Source organism: Chamaea fasciata, unplaced genomic scaffold, assembly GCF_029207755.1.
Source record: "Chamaea fasciata isolate MVZ Bird 193981 ecotype frontalis unplaced genomic scaffold, bChaFas1.0.hap1 SCAF_5, whole genome shotgun sequence".
NCBI lineage: Eukaryota > Metazoa > Chordata > Aves > Passeriformes > Sylviidae > Chamaea > Chamaea fasciata.
The window spans coordinates 32303169-32321942 of NW_027094090.1; the positions used below are offsets into that span (position 1 = coordinate 32303169).

Consider the following 18774-nt stretch of genomic DNA (forward strand, 5'->3'; position numbering starts at 1 on the left):
CTCCCCTTTGATAATATGCTTCTCTCTTAACACTAAGAACCAGACATATTTCCAATAGCAATATATATTTTACAGGCCATCAGAATGATGTCTCTTAAAATCACAGGTCACTGTATCTGAAAGACAGAGACCTTCATTCACCTGTCATTGACTTGGTTTCAATGACTTAGGTCAATTTGCAGTCAGAAATTTGAATTGAAGTTTGCTAGTGTCTCAGAATCGCCTTGCAGCTCTCTGGAAAATGAAGGAAAAAGGAGGAAAACATACAGTATCTGGACAAACTAGAAGGCAGAACAAATACTGGGGACTTAAGTGACTAGTATTTTCCTTTCAGTGATGCTAGGACTGTAAGCAGGTTATGCTAACCATTGTACTGAATCAGTGTTTATGATAGCAAATATAGAAAAGGACTTGCTTTTCCAAAGCATCATTACTGAAGAAGTATGAAATGAGTCCTGAGGATTGCCCCCACCATGGAGAATAAGAAAATTCCAGCTGCTGCAAAGAGACAGACCTAAATGTCTAACAACAAAGGCATAAGCTCCTGAGCACAAGAGCCTTGAGCTTCTTTAGATCCCTCACAGCAGAAAAAGCTTCTTAATCTCAACCAATACAGAGAAATCTACATTCTGACAAACTTTTAGGAAGAAATCTAATCAAACCAATCATAATTGATTTTCCCCCCTTTTGTGACCTCTTCTTTTCCTACAGAAATATAATCCAGGTCAAATTTTTACTTACCATTTGTTAAACCCTCTCAATACATATAAAATGTCAAATATTCTGTAACACTTATAGTGTCATGTAGTAGTAACCAGGAAAAATTTCAAAACACACACAATTCTATTTCTATTTCTATTATTTCTATTTCTATTTCTATTTCTATTTCTTTCTATCTATTTCTATTTCTAGTAAATATCTGGTTCCTTTTGATTATATTATATATGCTCATACATTTTACATGCATATAATCAGATTTTCATTGGCATGCACAACATTAAGTGTGGGCAGCACTCCAGCAAGGCTATCTTCAGAAGAAACACATCTGAAAGTGGGTTCAGGAAGGGAACTGTAAAACAAACATTTAGGAAGCATCCTTCCTTCAAAGAATATCAAAATGTTTTGGAGACATAAATACAGAAACTGAGACATATAGAGCTATCTGTGGAACAGAAGGAATATAATTCAGTCAGTGCATGCTACATTTCACCATAACCAATGTGTACCAGAAATTTAGTGCCTGTGTAAGGAATATTTCAATAAAATTATGTGGGTACTCAAACACCTGTATAGAGTAAACACCTATCTAGCATATTATGGCCTGACACCACAAACTATTAAATATATAAAAGAAAAATCAGTCATGAGTCCATGTGCTGGGCTGCAGGAGGGAAGGTGTTTATACTTAAACACATGCATGTGTGTCTTCAGAGTACATTTTCATCTTTTGTATGTTGAGGAAGAATTGTGTTGACAAGATACAATGCCATAGTTTTAGGAAGTTTGTGTGTTTAACACTTATCTGAAGAATTTATTTTTCTTCTGTTTCTCTTAGCCACTAAAATGCAAATATGACAGCATGTTTAATTTGTTGTCAGGCATTGTATATGATGACCTTTAAATATATTTCTGTAAATGTAAAATTGAGCCAATAATATGAAAAGTGTCAAATGGAGGAAAGGAACTCCCTGAAATTCTGTCAAAATTTTTCAGTAAATCACAGTTATACAAGATGGAAAGAACCATATCATGCTGTAGTGACACATCAAATGCTTACCATACTCAGCAGTTTCTATGTAGAAATATGGTAATTCCATGTAGCTGATAAAAATGCTTATTTGCTATTCTTTGAATGAAGAGCTTAGCAAAGTGTACAGACTTAGTGCAACTGATTTCAGAAAAACACATTGAATTATAATGCATTTGATCATTACTGTTAGTTGAAGGGATCAACTCTACTATCCCCAGTGCTTACCTGAGAAGGTCTGGCACACAGGTTACTATGTTCAAACAATTGAAAGGTATGCTGAGAAAAGTGTGAGGGACCAGGAAGTCCAATCCCAGTACAACTCTACTCCCATGCTCCTTTAGTCTTCTTAACTGTGGTCTTCTTTGTGCACTCAATTTCCTGTGCACTTTTTTTTTTTCCACTTGTTGGTGAAAAAAACATGTCAGGTTGGCATCATACCTACCCTCGTTGTTTTCACTTTATTCCCAGAGGAACAGCTCCATCCCTTACGATCTGGAAGAACTTTACATTCCTCCCCTTCAAGACATGGCTGCATGTGGCACCACCATTTCTGCTCCACTATTGAAGCTACAAAAGAAAACATATGTATTTCTATTTTGTTGAAATGGACACTTTAAGATGTCACTATGTTGGCAACATTTCTTTTATTTTTTCCAGGAAAATATGAGGTATATGTTGGCTGACAGCCAGTCAGTGATTTTCAGCCACCTCAGAACCTTCATAAGAAATTAGGTTTCCAATTTGCAAAAGGTGCTATGAGCTTCAAAGTCAATCTCTTCACAGCATTTCTTTCCAACCTCATTTTTATCTTGCTCAGCCAGATTTCAAAGTTTTAAGTAGAATCTCTTCTTTCGCTTGGTCTATAATATAGCCTAGCATAGCGTGATTAAATTTATTCCCCAATGATGACATATTTACAGCTTCTCTGACAGCCAACAACATATCAGCATTAAAGAGATCATGTAAAGGGTGAATCCTGCCACTCTTTCAGAGAAAGAGATGTGAAAAATCAGCTAGTATTTTCCCAAATAAAACATATGAGCCTAAACCAGAACTGTTAAGTAAGACACTAATATTGCACTGTGAATAGGAATAATAGTGTAGGTCTAAAAAGATGAAAAACCAGATAGAACTGTGCTCTGTTTGTTTGCTTGTTTCTTTCAAGTGAGATAAATATATAAATTGGATGCAAGACTATATTAAAAATATATGCTTATGTAGGTTTTGCATAAATACTTTTCATTAAGTAAATTTCATACTACTCTGAGAGTCCTCTTTTACTTAGATCAAATTTAGCCTCTTAAGATGCCTCTTTTACTGGCATCTAATAATATTGTTTAGCATTTCCACAGAGCAATAGCAAATGTTTCATTTTTCCATCTTCCTCCCATTCACCTTGGACATCCCCTTCAAAATGCAGAAGCTTTCCTACTCTTATTTTAAATAGTTAACTGTAATGTAGTGGGTCTCATAAATGACCTTAAGCCAGCAAAAACTCCTAGGAACATGAAGAAAGGAAGCAATAGAAGGATTTCGCACCATCAACACAAGAAGGAGCTGCCCGGGTGGTACCTGCTACCTGCCCAGGGAAGCAGGAACACTTCACTGTCTGTGATCTTTCTTCTATCTTATTCTTATTGCAGCATCTGTGAAGCGCCACCACTTCACAGGTCCCAGTTTTAACATGGTGAGCTGTGAAAATAAGATGAACAATTGGATAACTTTGAGAAGTAACACCATGATGCTTCGTTTGGAGTTTTTTTAATTAGAAATGCATTAAACTTGGCTCTGCAAGGCAATCTGCCATATATGAAGTGAGAATTGCAATGGTATTAACACTAGAATGGAGAGTTGATATCTTTTTCAAATGAAGTGTAACTGTATCAGGCAGGAAACACGGGCTAAAGAAGAACAGTTGGATAAGGCTGCATATGGGCCTGTTCCAGTGAAGCAGGAAGCAGAAACATAAAACTAACCTAGAAAGTAAATAAATTTCTGGAGTCCCATAAACAGCTGTGTATCTCCACCAATATTTTTTTTCCTTTTCCCCGTGAGAGAAACTTTGATAGGAAAGTATATCAATACTAAAATATCCATACATGCATATGTTTTCAGAATTTATGTCCCTAGACTTTATGTCCAGAAGAGATTTTGACATGGCATTCCAAAACCTTCCTACAGATGGACAGAGAACTGGCAGGATATCCAGAAATAAAATCTACTAAGGAAGCACACTTAAATTTTTCTGCCTGGAACTGCAAAGTAAGTTTGGGAACATGGGGAACCAGATCTTTCAAACACAGGAGGCAACAGGACAATCTTCATTATTCTGTATCTGTACCCATCACTGCCATTCATGCTACTCTGATTACCAGAATCATACTGCTGGAGTCCAATGAGAAGACCAATTTGGTAAGAGGAGAGCTACCAAAATACCCTTTCTGGTTCAGCAGGCAGTTACTAAGGGATCTGGAGTTTGGAGAAGGTTTTAACTGAACTTTTGGCAGTCGCTTATACTAGATCAGATATTCCTGGGGGTAGTTTATTACCATCAGAAGAAAGAGAGAAAAAACTCTGAACTTTAGCTGATATTGACCTACAACCTTGTATGGGGAGGAACACTAATTATGTGAAGCAATACGTGTCCTTCAGTTCTGCTACTATTTAACTTTTTGTGTGCTTTATGCAAAGCCTGTGTACTGAATGTTTCAGCTACCCTTAATATCCCTAATGTCAATCAATAAACAAGAGTTTCTACAAGGAGAAAGCCCTAAGAACAGGAGCCCAACACTGATGTCTGGATTCAATCCACTGTTATTTCACAGCGTCAGCTCCTAAAAGGCCTGAGGAAGGAACAAAACCTGATGTAGGCTGGGGACCCTATGAATTTCCTAGAAGCAAAAGCCACAGATAGCAATTAGACTCTGGGTCTCCATCAACAAAACATAAACTGCTAAACATTTCACTGGGGAATTATGCATTTTTCATATGCATAATCTGTAAACAGTGTTGTGGTCTTTGACATCACTCAATGTATTGTACTATGTCAGGTTTGATTATACTCCATCACTCATGCTGTGCTACAGCTGAAATGATATAACACAATGTAAGCAATTAACCCATGATCCATCATATTTTGATATGCTGAAATGTTACCTTTAAATCAAAAATCTAGGAGGAAATCTCTTTATGCAAAAACACTTATTTTCTTCACTTTCTAACTGTAATTTTTAATTCAATAGAGGATGAGAAAAGCAATTCATACTATCTGACTGAACTTTGCAATCTCTGTTATTTAATACCTTTGATGACATTGAGCAAATATTTTAAAGCTACTAGCACAGGCTGCCCCAAAAAATACTTTTAATTCTTTTCCAAACAAATCCACGGGTATAGAAGCCAATAAAGCAATTTAAATAAATATATTCTTTTTTTTTTCTTAATAAAACACTTGTAAAGTTCTTTATTGTGAATAGGAAAAAAATTATTCTAAGATATATTGGGTATGTATAATATATAGTAGAACAAATACATCCTGCTTTTGCAGGTTCACATCAACTTTAACTCTGATAGGCAATTACATATCTTATACCCACTCATCCTAACACAAATTCACTAGATTGTGTTTTATGAAAGGTACATAAAAAGCCCTAGACACTGAATCTACAAAAGAAAGTAAATTTAGTGGTAGGATGAGAACTTCAAACCACTTACTTTTTCACCATATTAGTTTTAATTTGTATTCTATATATCACTGATCCTGAAATTTTGTGTTGTCACTCTCTCATCATATAACTTCACACTGCTTTACTGTTTCTACAGAAATGCCATAATACAATCATTAAGGAAAACAAACTACAATGTACACCAATGGCCATCAAGAGTGGAAGTTAAAAGAGCTATTGTAAAATTCTGTGAGGGAAATTTCCACACTGAAACAAAAACTTTTAAAGCTTCTTTTGCAGTATTTAGGAGAAGAAAATCAGGCATTGTAAGACTTTTATGGAAAAAGAGTGCAATGAAATGAAACAGTCACATTCATGTACAATACATAAAAGCATTTCAAGGGGTGAAAAGACATATGAAAAATGGAAGCAAACAAAAAATAACCACATATGATCAATAGTATTTGGAGAATTTTTAATAAAGACGCTTTGAAATTTTCTGGGTATAAAACAAAAATATCTTAGAAAAATATACAAAGATATTTCAAACATTGAGAAATATAGGCTAACCATCCCCTAGTTTCTATTTGCCATCTAGAAAATGCCATGAAAATTCCTTGAGAGGAAATGTAGGTATTTCAGGTCCTTATGCTATCAAATAATTCAGTTCCAGTGCAGTTAGTACAGTATCTATCACATTCATGTGAAATTAAAACTTCTATGCAGTAGATAAAGGACTCCCCACAACCTAAAACAAATTAACCTCATTAAGCCACTGGATCATTCCACAAACGGAGGATAGTACTTTGGGAGATGCTTTTTGGCTTTGTTTCTTTTGGAGAACATTTTGGTTTTGTTTCTTTTCCTCCTAGCACAGACTTCAAAGTATGCTTTTTGCTTTGCAGAAATTGTTTGAAGAATTGAATGTAATTTCTGTAATCCTACAGAAATTAGCTATTCAAAACCACTGCAAACAGTATTTCATTCACTGCTAATGCAAGTAGTCCTTCCTGCAATCAGTGTGGAGTGGGACTGAAGAAAGAAACTCAGAGATCTCTGTGTTTACAGATTGAAAAGTTTTCCTGATGATTATATATAGCATAATATACGTATAAATTATCTTCTAGAAGATCCAACACTGTATCATGAGAGTGGAGCTTGGAAAACAGGCATAACCATATCTCACCCATCAAGGGCATATCCTGTAATTAACCTGCCACTTTTACAGCTTTTTTTCATGCAGCAAAATCATCAATACCTATCTCATAAATCATAACCAGAAACTTCAGTGATCAGTATCATGTTCCTGGAAAAAATAAAACTAGACAATTACTAGTCTTCACTTTAGATAAAACTTTTCTTATTCCTTCATGGTAGCTTTATATTTCTTTCCTTCAGGTGAATAAAATTTCAGTCACATTTGCACAGTGCATCTGGCACTAAGTATGACCCTTACTCCTCTACTTTTGTGGGAAGATTGCTCCAGGGAAGAATGGAAGTTACTATTTAAGATTATTATTTTGCAATTCAATTCACACATAAGAATACAGGGTATTTAGTATAGGTATGCAAACCTTGCATTAAATCAAGAAAATCGGAATACCATTGTTCATCATGATCACCTTTTCCCAGCCTCAACACTTAAACATTGATGTTCAATTCTGTCACCCATCTGCTCAGTCATCTGAATCTTTTCTTTCCTGAAAGTTGCACAGATCATGCATCAACACATACACTGGCCATTAACAAAGAGGAAGAAATCATGTTGCCAGGAACTAAACAAAATAAAGTCACAGCCTGTTTCTGTCTCCAGGATCCCCATCATTGCAGTAGCCACATATAAACAGCAAAGAAAAAATATCAAAAAAGGCACTATTATATGCTCTGTACAAAGACACTGGCACAGCTCGGTGATACAGTTATATCCATCTAATGACTAAGAGCTACTGGAAGCAAAAGAAGATCCCTTTTCTCTTATCCAGGACTCTTTCATCCCTTGCTTGCATGAACACTCTCATTTGATAGTGAAGAGGGTAAGTCAGGAATTTGGACTGGAAGAAAAATTTACCTTTTTTAGGGTTAGTTCTCTACCAGCTTAGCTCCTACAACTGGGTGCAGAGACCAGTGAGAAGCATTTTCAGCCAAAGGGCTGAAAGGAAGGAGCTGGCAGACACAGACATTTGATCAACTCCTGCAGAAACCAGTTCCTATATCAGCTTGCAAGAACTGCAGGTCTGTACGCTTACAAGAAATAAACTGATCTTATTTTATTCTATTTCAGGTAATTTTTCTGAGGTCATATAGACTATTTAAAATCTGCAAAGCTTTGTTTGTTTGAGTCTATGCTACAACTCAAAAAAGAAGCATCAACAATAAATAGAAGAACGGAAATTACACTTAGCCACGAGTCTCAATCTACATTTCATCTAATATTTTATACTTTAGACTCTTTTTTATCTTGGGTATGATCAAGAAAATGCCCCATAATAAATACTACAGTAACCCAGACTTTCAAAGTAGGTACATATGCATTTTTTATTAATGTAAAGCATATCTACATTATTATTATAATGGAATTACTTTTTCAATTATCAACTGTAAGGAAAAATAGAGAGCATTTCAGGACATTGTCAACTTCATCCATTTCCCTAAGTGACTAGTCAGTTCTATACCACAATATCCAAACAAAAGTGCGATTGAATGTTATTGGTAAAATAAATAAAATTAGTGGTTATAATATCCCACTTTTCCAGAACAGGCTCTAGATCACTGCCCTACCCTTAAATGACCAGTGAAAAAAAAGAGGGTTTTCTTCTTCACATAGTTTATTTGCTTTGTTCATACTGATTGACAAGGGAAACAAATGTAGGTTATTTTTCTGCTACACTTCAGCAATTTCAGTATATCATATCAGTCTCAGTGTGTCACCGTAGATAGGAAGGATACAAAAAAACTTGCAAAATCTCCCTCACAGACACAAAACACACACTCCCACACAATATTATTGCATTTTTAAAAAAATTTAATAAATGTTAGTAGCTTATCAAGACTTAAGCAATTAAAATCTTATATAACCACAGCCAAGTCAGGATTTCCATCTAAACTTTCTCTTTAAATGTCGGACATACAAAACCAAATATGCTATCCAATTTCTTCATTCAATTAATTTTAGCATTCTTCAATATTTTCTATAATATCCATGTAACAGCTGTTAGGGAAAAACTTGAACGTAGTTTATTTCTACTCTACCAGCAACTGTTCTGATATTACTGCAGTTCTGTGATGTAAGGATGCAAGCAATGTGAAGCTTTTTGTTAAGGATGAAATCTTTGATTTCACCAGTCATTAGTGCACTTGGGAAAAAAGGCAGCCAAGATTTTGGGAAAACAAGCTTCAGTTTGCTTTTGTGAACACGAAACAAAGCACAACTCCATTTCAGCTCCATGGGCTGAAGGGAGAACTGGCAGCACAGACATCAGGAAAAGATGCCTAACTCCCAAAACAGCAATGGTAGATACACATCAACAGCAACCTTAACGAACAGTACTTTTAAAGATCAAATCCAAAACCCTTTGAACTCAATGGTTTTGTTTTGATAAGTGGTTTTTGGACAGAACCTCAATGACAGAGTAATTTTTTTTTTCAATAAAGGTGACATCTGGATTTGCAACTGAGATATTTATTCTGATGACTGAATATGCAGCACCTCTTACAGTGATTGAGCAAATGATGATATATAGTCCAGACATGTGAAAACTATGGTGAATTAGGATTATTAAATAAAATAAAAACCAAGAGAATTGTATCCACAAGGTTTTTTTACATTTTATTTTGTACATTTTTTAATTGGTTTAAAAAATTTATGATATTTTCTAGAATAGAAAAATTATCAAAACCAAAGCTTTTTCATTTTTAAAAACTTACTTGATGCTCTCTTTTTTTTTTCTTTTTTTTTTTTTTTTTCTTTTTTTTTTTTTTTTCTTTTTTTTTTTTTTTTTTTTTGCCTTGTTTGGCCAGTGAACTTAAAAATCAATTACAGACACAGCAGTAATTTCTGTGTCCTCAGTGGTGACAATGAAGCATGACAGAGTTGTGCATCTCAGGAAAGGCACTCATGTTGCTTTATTTTCAGATTACACATGGGGTTGTACTACACTAACAGCAGGACAAAAATGCTAATTTTGTGTTATCCTGGTCTACAGTATCACAGAATCATAGAATGGGTAAGGTTGGCAGGGACCACAGCTGGGCTCTGTCCTTTTGACAACCTCCCTTCAGATACCTATATACACTGTATATATACAAGCTGTCAGGAGCCAGCAGTCTTTCCTTGTGGCCAAGGCCAGTGGTATCTTGGGGTGTACCTGGTGGCCAGGTGGAGGGAGGTGATCCTGCCCCTCTACTCCACCCCAGTGAGGCACATCTGGAGTTCTGTGTCCAGTTCTGGGCTCCTCAGTGCAAGGGCTCCTGGAGTGGGTCATACAAAGATAATTAAGGGACAGGAACATCTCTCTTACAAGGAAAAGCTGAAGGAGCTGGACCTGTTCAGCCTTGAGAAGAGGCAACTGAGAGGCAACCCTAATCAGTGTATATATTATATATTCCCACACAATTATTTCTGAAAACCCTACAAACACACCTTATTGACATGTCTGTATTCAGGTTCCCATGCTTTGTACCTCAGTTACAGTTATTAAAATCACTTGCTCACTTTGGGCACCAAAAATTCCAGATAGAATATGCTCTACTTACACCGGTGGAGAATCACTTTAGGTTAAAACTACAGCATTGTTTTTCATTTCTCTTTTACTCTGATGTCTCTTACATCTTGGGATAGGTTCTCAGGTGAATTGCTAAAAAAACCATGGCTGATTGCTTGGAATATTTTGCAGTGCCACTTGTAGGCAACACACACACATAGAAAATTCTGCAAACTGCAGTTCCTCCCAGGCTTCTTGGATTCAACATGGTGTTTTCTCTCCTGAGAGGATCATTTTAAAATAACAAGAGTCATTCTTGATAAGCGTTTATTCTGCAGATGCTGGCCCAGCTCCTCTACCCCTCAATTAACCCAGTTAGCCCACTTGGGTGAAGGATGATGAGCAGAGTTCATATGACAATGCTATGCACACAGCATCTCCAGTAGCCTTTAAAACCTGAACTAATGAATGGTTTGCCACAGTCACATTGCCAAGCATAATCTTCTGCATGGTGCCAAAGAAAAATCTCATCCATCAGTTTGTCTGCCAGCCATCATTTACAGCCATCTGTATGGGAAGACATTTTCCCTTTTGGAAAAAAATCAAGCAAAACAACAATATAAGCATTTTCCTGAGAAGAGCTCACTAATGAATCTATGAGATCTACCCTCAGATATTCCCACAGCAAAATCTATGCACTGGAATGGACTGCTGAGTGATCTCTGCTATAAGTGGAAAAGACTTACTGGGATAAAGTAGCATAGTCCCAGCTGTTCTCACAAACAAAAACTACAGATGGAGCACTTCATGTAGGATCTCTTGGACCTGGAGAGCCCACAGTCATCTCCCAGCCTTACTGAGGCTAATTGTATTCAATCAGTCCTCTGGCAGAAGTGAGGCAGTCTTATTCAAATAAGCTTACCTCCTCTCTCTCAGAAAAGTCAGTATCTTTTTATGGCAATGGCTACAAATTATCACTTCATACCAGATTTTTAGCCAAAGAAACAGGAGCTCAAAACACAGCTGATTTTCAGGTAGCCTGAAGGATAATTTCCTGTTCTCCATATGACCCCGCTCAGCCTGGAGTGTTACCCTCCCTAGGTCTGACTTTTTAATTTTGAAATCCAGTTATCTCTAGGTTCACAAAACCACAAAGCGTTCAGAGACAAGATCACAAGCAGCAATCGTTTTGGGGCTTTCTAGCTCTTTATATGTCCACTCACTGGAAGAGGTGCAGAAGAAGTTTCTGCACATCCTCCCAGTCCTCACCTAGAGCTGGGCTGCAGCCTGCCTGCAGGGTCTTCCACACCTCCCATTGCAGGTGCCCAGAGAGGAGCTGCTTCACTACAGCCACTACATTTGCCAGGCAGTGGAGTGGATGAGAGAATGATGACAGCAGCAAAGGCTGCATGTTTTCTTATGGGACAGAAATGGAGCCACTTTGCTTTTTGTAGATTAGATGCTTCCCTCATTTTTACTCTAGCAGCTGTGAGCTGACACAATCCATGAGAAAGTTTGTGTAGAACTGGTAGAAAAACACTCAGGGCAAGGTGCAGTTTATAAATACCACAAGTCAAAAGCCCCAGTATCTCTGAGGTTGTTATCAAACATGTTAAGCAAACGATATATTAAAGTGTGCAGACATTTTGCAAATTACCAGGCTGATGCCTGAGATTACTAATTATATGATTTCACAGAGAAAAAAAGACTAATCCAGCTTTCAGGCACTCAAAAGAACATTTGGCACAAAGACTTTTTATTCTCTCACACTCTCTCTTTGGGCCTTCTGCCAAGTATCTTGACTCAGCAAGAAGCAGCAGCAGCACATGTCTCCGTGCAGCCTTCAGCCTTTGGCAGAATACAAAAAATCCCACATTTTCTCCTCAGTCTCAGTGTCAGAAGCCTGTAGTTTACACAATTATGGGGAGTATATTTCCTGTTCCCTTAGACGACTCTCATTATTGATTTTCTTTTCTTTCTAGCTGACCCACATATTCACATTGTATAGATGACAGATTAACATGTTCTCTGTATTTGCATTACCCTCTGGCACAACACCTTCACCCTAAGTATTGCCTTAAGAAAAATATTATGTGGAGGTTTCTATGGAATAGGATTAGTGCAACAAGGTGGAGAGGTGTATTCAGCAATGCTTTTGAACTGTGCGTGCTTGCAGCCTTCTCATCCTCTTTAAAAAGTATCTCAAGAACTTAGAGGTGCCCCTACAGAGACAGCAGCCAAAGCCCAGGGAAGGGGAACCACCATTTCCCCAAAGAAACATGCAGCCATGTCCCTGCATTATAGTTCCATTGCAACACACATCTAACTGGTTATGTGTGTTCTTTCTTCTGCAATTAAAATATTCATTTATTAAGGTCCAGAAACTACTTTCACAGAATCGTAGAATGGCCTGGGTTGGAAGGGACCTAAAGATCATTTAGTTCCAACTCTCTGCTGTGGACAGAGACACTTTCCACTAGACCAGGTTGCTCAGAGCTCCATCAAACTGTTGTTAAACACTTCCAGGGATGGGGCATCCACAGCTTCTCTGGGCAACCTGTTTCAATGCCTCATCACGTTCACAGTAAATATTTTCCTAATATCTAATCTAAATCTATTTTCTTTCAGTTTGAAGCTATCCCCCCTTGTAACTGCATGCTCTTGTAAAGAGACCCTCTCCACTTTTCTTGTAGGTAAAAGACCTCAGGTATAAGATGGTCAATTCAAATTTATGCATGTCAAGAAGAATTTCATTATCAAAGTATTCATGTTTTATTTCACTTTTCTGTTAGAAAATAATTGCTTAGCTTCCCTTTTTCAGCCTTATTTTTCTTAACCAACAGTCCCCCAAATTATTGTTGAAAATCTAATAAATCCCACCAAAAAAAGAAGAGTCAAGAGAAAACCATTACTTCCAAACTAAGCAGCCCAAATTTCTTTTTCCTGAAGGCAAATATGAACACCGCTTATTTAATATCTATATTGAAGAACTATTAATCTGATGAAACTTGCTACAATAAAGCACTCTGGGATTTTAGTGACGACCCAACAGAAACCAGTCAGTGAAGTCAAGGTAAAGTTCTAAAAATTCTGCCAATGTAAAGATTCCCATTGTGTAAAATCTTTCCAAAGATAATAATCAGAATACTGACTTACTCACTATCCCTCCTCTATGCAGAAAGGTATTTATGTACAGCTGTGCACTCACTACTTAAATGAAAATATACCATAAGGTACTGAAAATATCTTTTAACACTTATATGTGCGTATACATTCATCACATAAATATGTGACGACATTTAACATAATATCTATTAAAGGCATTTAATTTTTAAAATTCCACCTTTTTAAAGCTCTGCAAGTTTTTTGCTTGCTTGCTTGCCTTGATCATTTTCTGGTTGGCTCATTTTATTTTACACATAGTTTCAGATGGTGTGTTAAATTCCTCTGGTTTGGGGTTTGGTTTTGGTTTTTTTTCACCTTACCTATTTTCATTACAGGATAGAATATACTAATTTAAAGTTTCTTTAATTTCATAATGTATTTTTATAATATATTGTATTCCATTTTGTAGCTCTGAAATGCATTTTACTTAATCAGTCAATTAAAGCAAATTACCAAATACACTTTGAAATATTCCTCCCACAAACCATAGGCACATGTATATAGATTCACCTTCCTGACAACTATATAACTGCTTTTTTTTTACACCCCTGCCTTCTAGGACTTCTCCACCATCCTTCAGATTCCTCCACATGTGTTAAGAGAAACTCCATAGGATGTCCCAGTACACAGTTCACTGTCTGAAAGAAAGATCTTAATTTTAGGTTTCAGCTTGCTTCTTTAGAGCCCCAGGCAAGCTCTTTGAAGTGCAGAGTCAGGAGGGAAACTTAACTCAGGCCTTTAGAAAAAAACTGCTAACAAGGCACATGTCTAGTACTGTGAAATGCCTTCCTTTGGAGTGATCTCCCCTGCTACAACCTTCCCTCTACATTGTTGATTCCAAAAAATAGCAAGTCTCCTAGCCATGGATATGATGAATCAATAAGGATCTAGACAGAGTGTATGAATTGAAAGTGGATGGCCTGGGAAGAGGCTGGCTATTCTACAGGACAGAGGAAAAGAAAACACTTTCCAACAAGCCAAGAATAAGAAGAGAAACTGCCAGGAGAGCCATTCAGAGTAGTGCAGTGAAGAATATTTTTGCCCAAGGATTCCCAGTAGATAATACTTTCAGCTATGTCTTCTTGCTGAAAAGGTACCTTTTAAGATGCTCCAAGCAGACTCCCCAGCATTTGTTTCTGAAGGAACTCTGGTTAACAGAGGCTGTTGATAGGAAACACATAGACCAACCTGATAGCTACCCAAGGTCAGAAGCTGCAAAAATATCACAGAGCCCAGAACTCCAGAAGTGTACTTTTTAACAGCTATCATGTAACAAAAGCAGCTGAAGTAATTCACACCTTCAAAAAAACCTATTCAAAACAACAACATGAACCAAAAAAAATCATAATTATTCAGGGACATTTTCAGACAATGAAGGTGTGGCTTAATGTTTGGGATCTTAATCCTTTATCTTTATGGAAGCTCATACATTACACACAGGGATGTAAGAGGCCACACCGGCTCAGCTCAGGATCCTTTTTCTTGCCTACCCACAAAATAACCCAGGCACCTTGTGGCACTAAACCACTGCTGGGACACAAGTACAGAGCACAGCAGAGCTTGCTGGGCTGCTCTTGGACATGAGTTTTCTGGGACTGTACACCTGGAGCTAAATAAAAGCAAATTATAAGTAAACTAATTTTCTATTACCCTATAGAAGTCAAGCCTCCTGCACTGAATATGAGACTCACAGATCGGCCAAGCAACTCTACCTTCTGCCATGGCGCAGAGAGAAGCCTATCACCATAGGCAAAATATTCTTCATTGCACTGTGCTGTTCCTGCTGAAAGGGCTGGTGAAGGGGCTGGTGCTCAGGGCAAGCTTCCAAACAGGTCCAGCCCCCACAGCTCCTCCTCTGCCATGCTATCCAACACCCGGACCCATCATTCTGCCACAAGAGCCAGAGCAATGCTTCTGCAGGTGCCAGGAATGAGGCACTATCCAAGATGTTATGTGAGTGCCAGGGACTGGTCATGCCAAAAGGAGAGTCCAAAGAGGCATTCACATCTTTCTCACCGCTGTGGAAGTGAAGGGGGAAAAGGAGAGTGGTTGGCTTTCTGGGAGATACAAAATCTAAAAGAAAAAAAATATTTAATGCTTGAATTTTAATGCAACTCACCAACAGGAACTTGCGAGGAAGACAAATAAGCAAACAACCTACTGCACATACAACTGCATATTCTTTGATCTTCTTACTACTGTAATGTAGGATTTTCCTCACAGAGGTTAACATTAGAACCTCAAAACCTCAGGCCTCACGTTGCACTGAAGTGTGGTTTTTAGTTAAATAACTGAGATTGGGTAGCAGTTGTTATCTGTGGGCTATTTTGACTGTTTCAAAGTCCCAAGTGCAAAGCTGAATGCCACATACAATACATTGTAGTGCAGTGTATTTGTCTGCCAGTGTCTAAAAATGTGTCAAAAATGACAGCAGACTATTTATAAATATCCATAGGGCTGCCTCTTTCCAAGGTTAGATGAAATTGTAACGGGGAAATAACTGACTACCCACAATTCCTTACATCTACATTTCCCCACAACAAAATATCTTTTCTTCTTTAGTTCTAAAACGTACACCAGAAAAAATACATGAGTGTTAAATAATTGTCCAGGTCCACAGCACTGATATGCCATGAAGGGAGCCAAGTGTAATCTTCTTTAGCATGTGGAAGATTGTCACAAAACCCGAAAAAGAATTGCCTTCCCCTTCAATTCACCACCTTGAAAGCTGAACAGCAAGGGAATACACCAGAGGATTTGACAAAATGCCATTCATGAAACACCTTGTCTGATCACATACAGAAATCTAGCAGGAGTTTTATCTTTACAGGGCTCATAAGTCAGGGAAATCTTCAGAATAATCCTAGCACATATCCTTCAGATGCAGCTGTAGTTAGCAGATCATTGTAAAATAAAATAAAAATATGAGGAAGTCAGAAACTGAAGATGCAGCAGAATAAGTCAGCATTTCCCAACTTCAATGGGACAGCCTTTTTTAACATCTAATTCTTTATGTGGAAAGTGGTGCCTTGTCTAGGAATTCTATATTGACTGGGTACCTATAATTTCTAAGGAACTAGACCCACAATAAAAAAGTAAACATAGGTACTATGAATCTCATTTTGTTTCACACACAACCACTCTGATATTTGTTTAGCTCTTTACTTGGATTTTTACTGTAATGAACATGCTGCATAAGACAGATGTAATCTGATTATTTCTGATTCTCTGCTTCCTTTCTCCCAGGGAGTTGTGTACTCATCCACCTTTCCTTTCTCATACAGTTGTTTCTAGAGTCTAGAAACACACATATACTATTACATGAACATATTGTCATCTGATAGGACAGAAACTAAATTTCAGCAGTTCATGCATGGTTCAGAGCCCCCAAAACAGTGCAGAGCAGCGTCCAAACATGCAAACTAGAAAGATTTGCAGGAATTTTGTCCCCAATTATTTTTTTCTCAAGTACTATACATATGCATACCAACATACAATCTAGGGCATACAAGTGTCTCCAGTGTTTTAATACAACAATGTATCTTGACATTATTATTCACTTTCTAAATCTTTATAGCATAATTTTCTATATTATTATTACAATAATGAGAGTGGGTTTTCAACTGTTCTCTACAAAACCAAAGACACATCACCATACACAGGATGTCTACAGTGCCTAATCTAAGCTGGACATCTCTGTATAATCAATGCAGCGAGAGAAACAAGCACCTCCAGAAGGTATTACCCAAATTTTAAGTGTGCAGGTTAGATTCCTCCTTAAGGAAAACAGCTACTCCAGGAAAGATACTACTTGATCCCTGGTTAGTCATTTCATCCATGAGACTGCTCTCATCGGAATCTGACATTGACACAAAACTGAAACAGGCCTAACAGAGATCAGTGCTCTTTAATGACCATGTCTGCTCTAAGAATCATAATATATATGTATAACTAAACCAAGCTAAAATATATCCACTGATTTGTCCTCTGTAAAGTTGGACTTTAAGATCTATGACATTTGCCAGGACCCAGCAGAAGTGGGCCCACTTGAGTATAATAGAACACTTGAGTTAGAGGCAGAAACACACTCCCCTAGTTTTTTATTTCAGGGGCTTTCAAAACTTTACTAGTTATGGCAGTAGCAAATCAAGACTGATTTTCAAAGTTCTCTTGAAACAGCAAACTTTCTCTTTCAAATTAAAAAAAAACTTAAAAATTAAAAAAAAAAAAAGAGAGAAACTTAGAGGACTCAGACATTCTGGATTTAAAACACATCACCGATTTTTTTTCTTAATTGTATTATTAATAAAGGGGCACAAAAATAGTCTGGAGCTTTTAAATCCCATTTTATAGCTGTAAAATAACATTTCTGCATTTTTCTCCAGGTTGTCTGTAAGAAAGAGATCTCACTTTTCCATCTATCTTCTCTTTAATTATTCATAATTTTTATGCATAAACCTAGGAGAATTTCATAAAATAAAGTAAAAACTAAATGCCAAAAAAAACCCCACATCATTAAAAACTATTGAAATTGTTACCTCCTAACGATTATTGTTATGAAAAACTGAGTGATATTTTATAGTTTAACATCCCTCTTTTACAATGACTCTATTAGGATAAACCACAACTTGGCATTTTTCTACATTTTTAGTGTGGGTCATAATGCTGCTTAACTGTAGACTGTTCTATTACTAGCACCCAGCAGAAAAGTAAATTAGTTTATAATCACTCCTACAGATCTGTTCTAAAGATAGATTTTTAGGAGAGCTTTTCTGGCAGCCAAAAATAGTCTGATTAGTGGGGTCTTTTACTCTTTTTTTTCCCCCCATACACCATTATTTAGTATGACAGTTTGAAATGGGAGCTCTTCACAGGATTTATTGCATATATAGGTTAAAAATGTTCATTAGGCTAATCTATATTTGAAAATAGAAACAAACCTAGAGTTGAGAAATATATGTCCTTCAGTGAAATCATTATTTTTAAAAATACTTTCAGTAATTACTGTCAAGAGTGTCCTATTGTCTAAACAGACTAGCATTGTTTATTTCAGAAAAATGAAAAAATAATGCATCTAAAATATCGCCTGTGATTAAATAAACCACATGTACTGCAAAAAAAGAGTATGATTTCCATATGCCATTCAGAGTATTTTAATTTAGTTTTCTTCTCACTTTCAGAAAGAAATACTGAAAAGTCAAGCTCTAAAGACCTTTAACACAAACAAAATAGTTTATATCCTATCAGTGGAGGTCTTAGTCCAAACTAATTAAAATATTTTTGTGCTTTGCTGTTTCTAAAGATAGTTGACTGATTCTGAACATTTTTTTATATTTCTACAAATAAGAAACAGCTGTTCTAGATTATGGCATTTTTATAGGCAACAATATGCAGTGCTCCTTTTAGTTTCTTTTTTGAGTTTTTTGGAAAAAAAATTAAAATTAAATCAGTTTAAAAGCTCTTTCTTTTTCTCTAGCACTTAAGAAAAGTACTG

General features: G+C 36.7%; 1 protein-coding gene across 3 annotated transcripts in view; it reads right to left on the reverse strand.

Annotated features, from left to right (window-relative positions):
* TAFA2 (TAFA chemokine like family member 2) overlaps positions 1–18774 on the reverse strand; it is a 201890-nt gene that overhangs the window by 37368 nt on the left and 145748 nt on the right. For all 3 annotated transcript variants that reach the window (XM_066183157.1, XM_066183156.1, XM_066183158.1), the window contains 2 exons: positions 3290–3442; positions 2193–2317 (listed from right to left, as the gene is read on the reverse strand). In XM_066183157.1, the coding sequence (XP_066039254.1) occupies positions 2193–2317; positions 3290–3442 (278 nt within the window). The remainder of the gene's footprint in view (positions 1–2192; positions 2318–3289; positions 3443–18774) is intronic.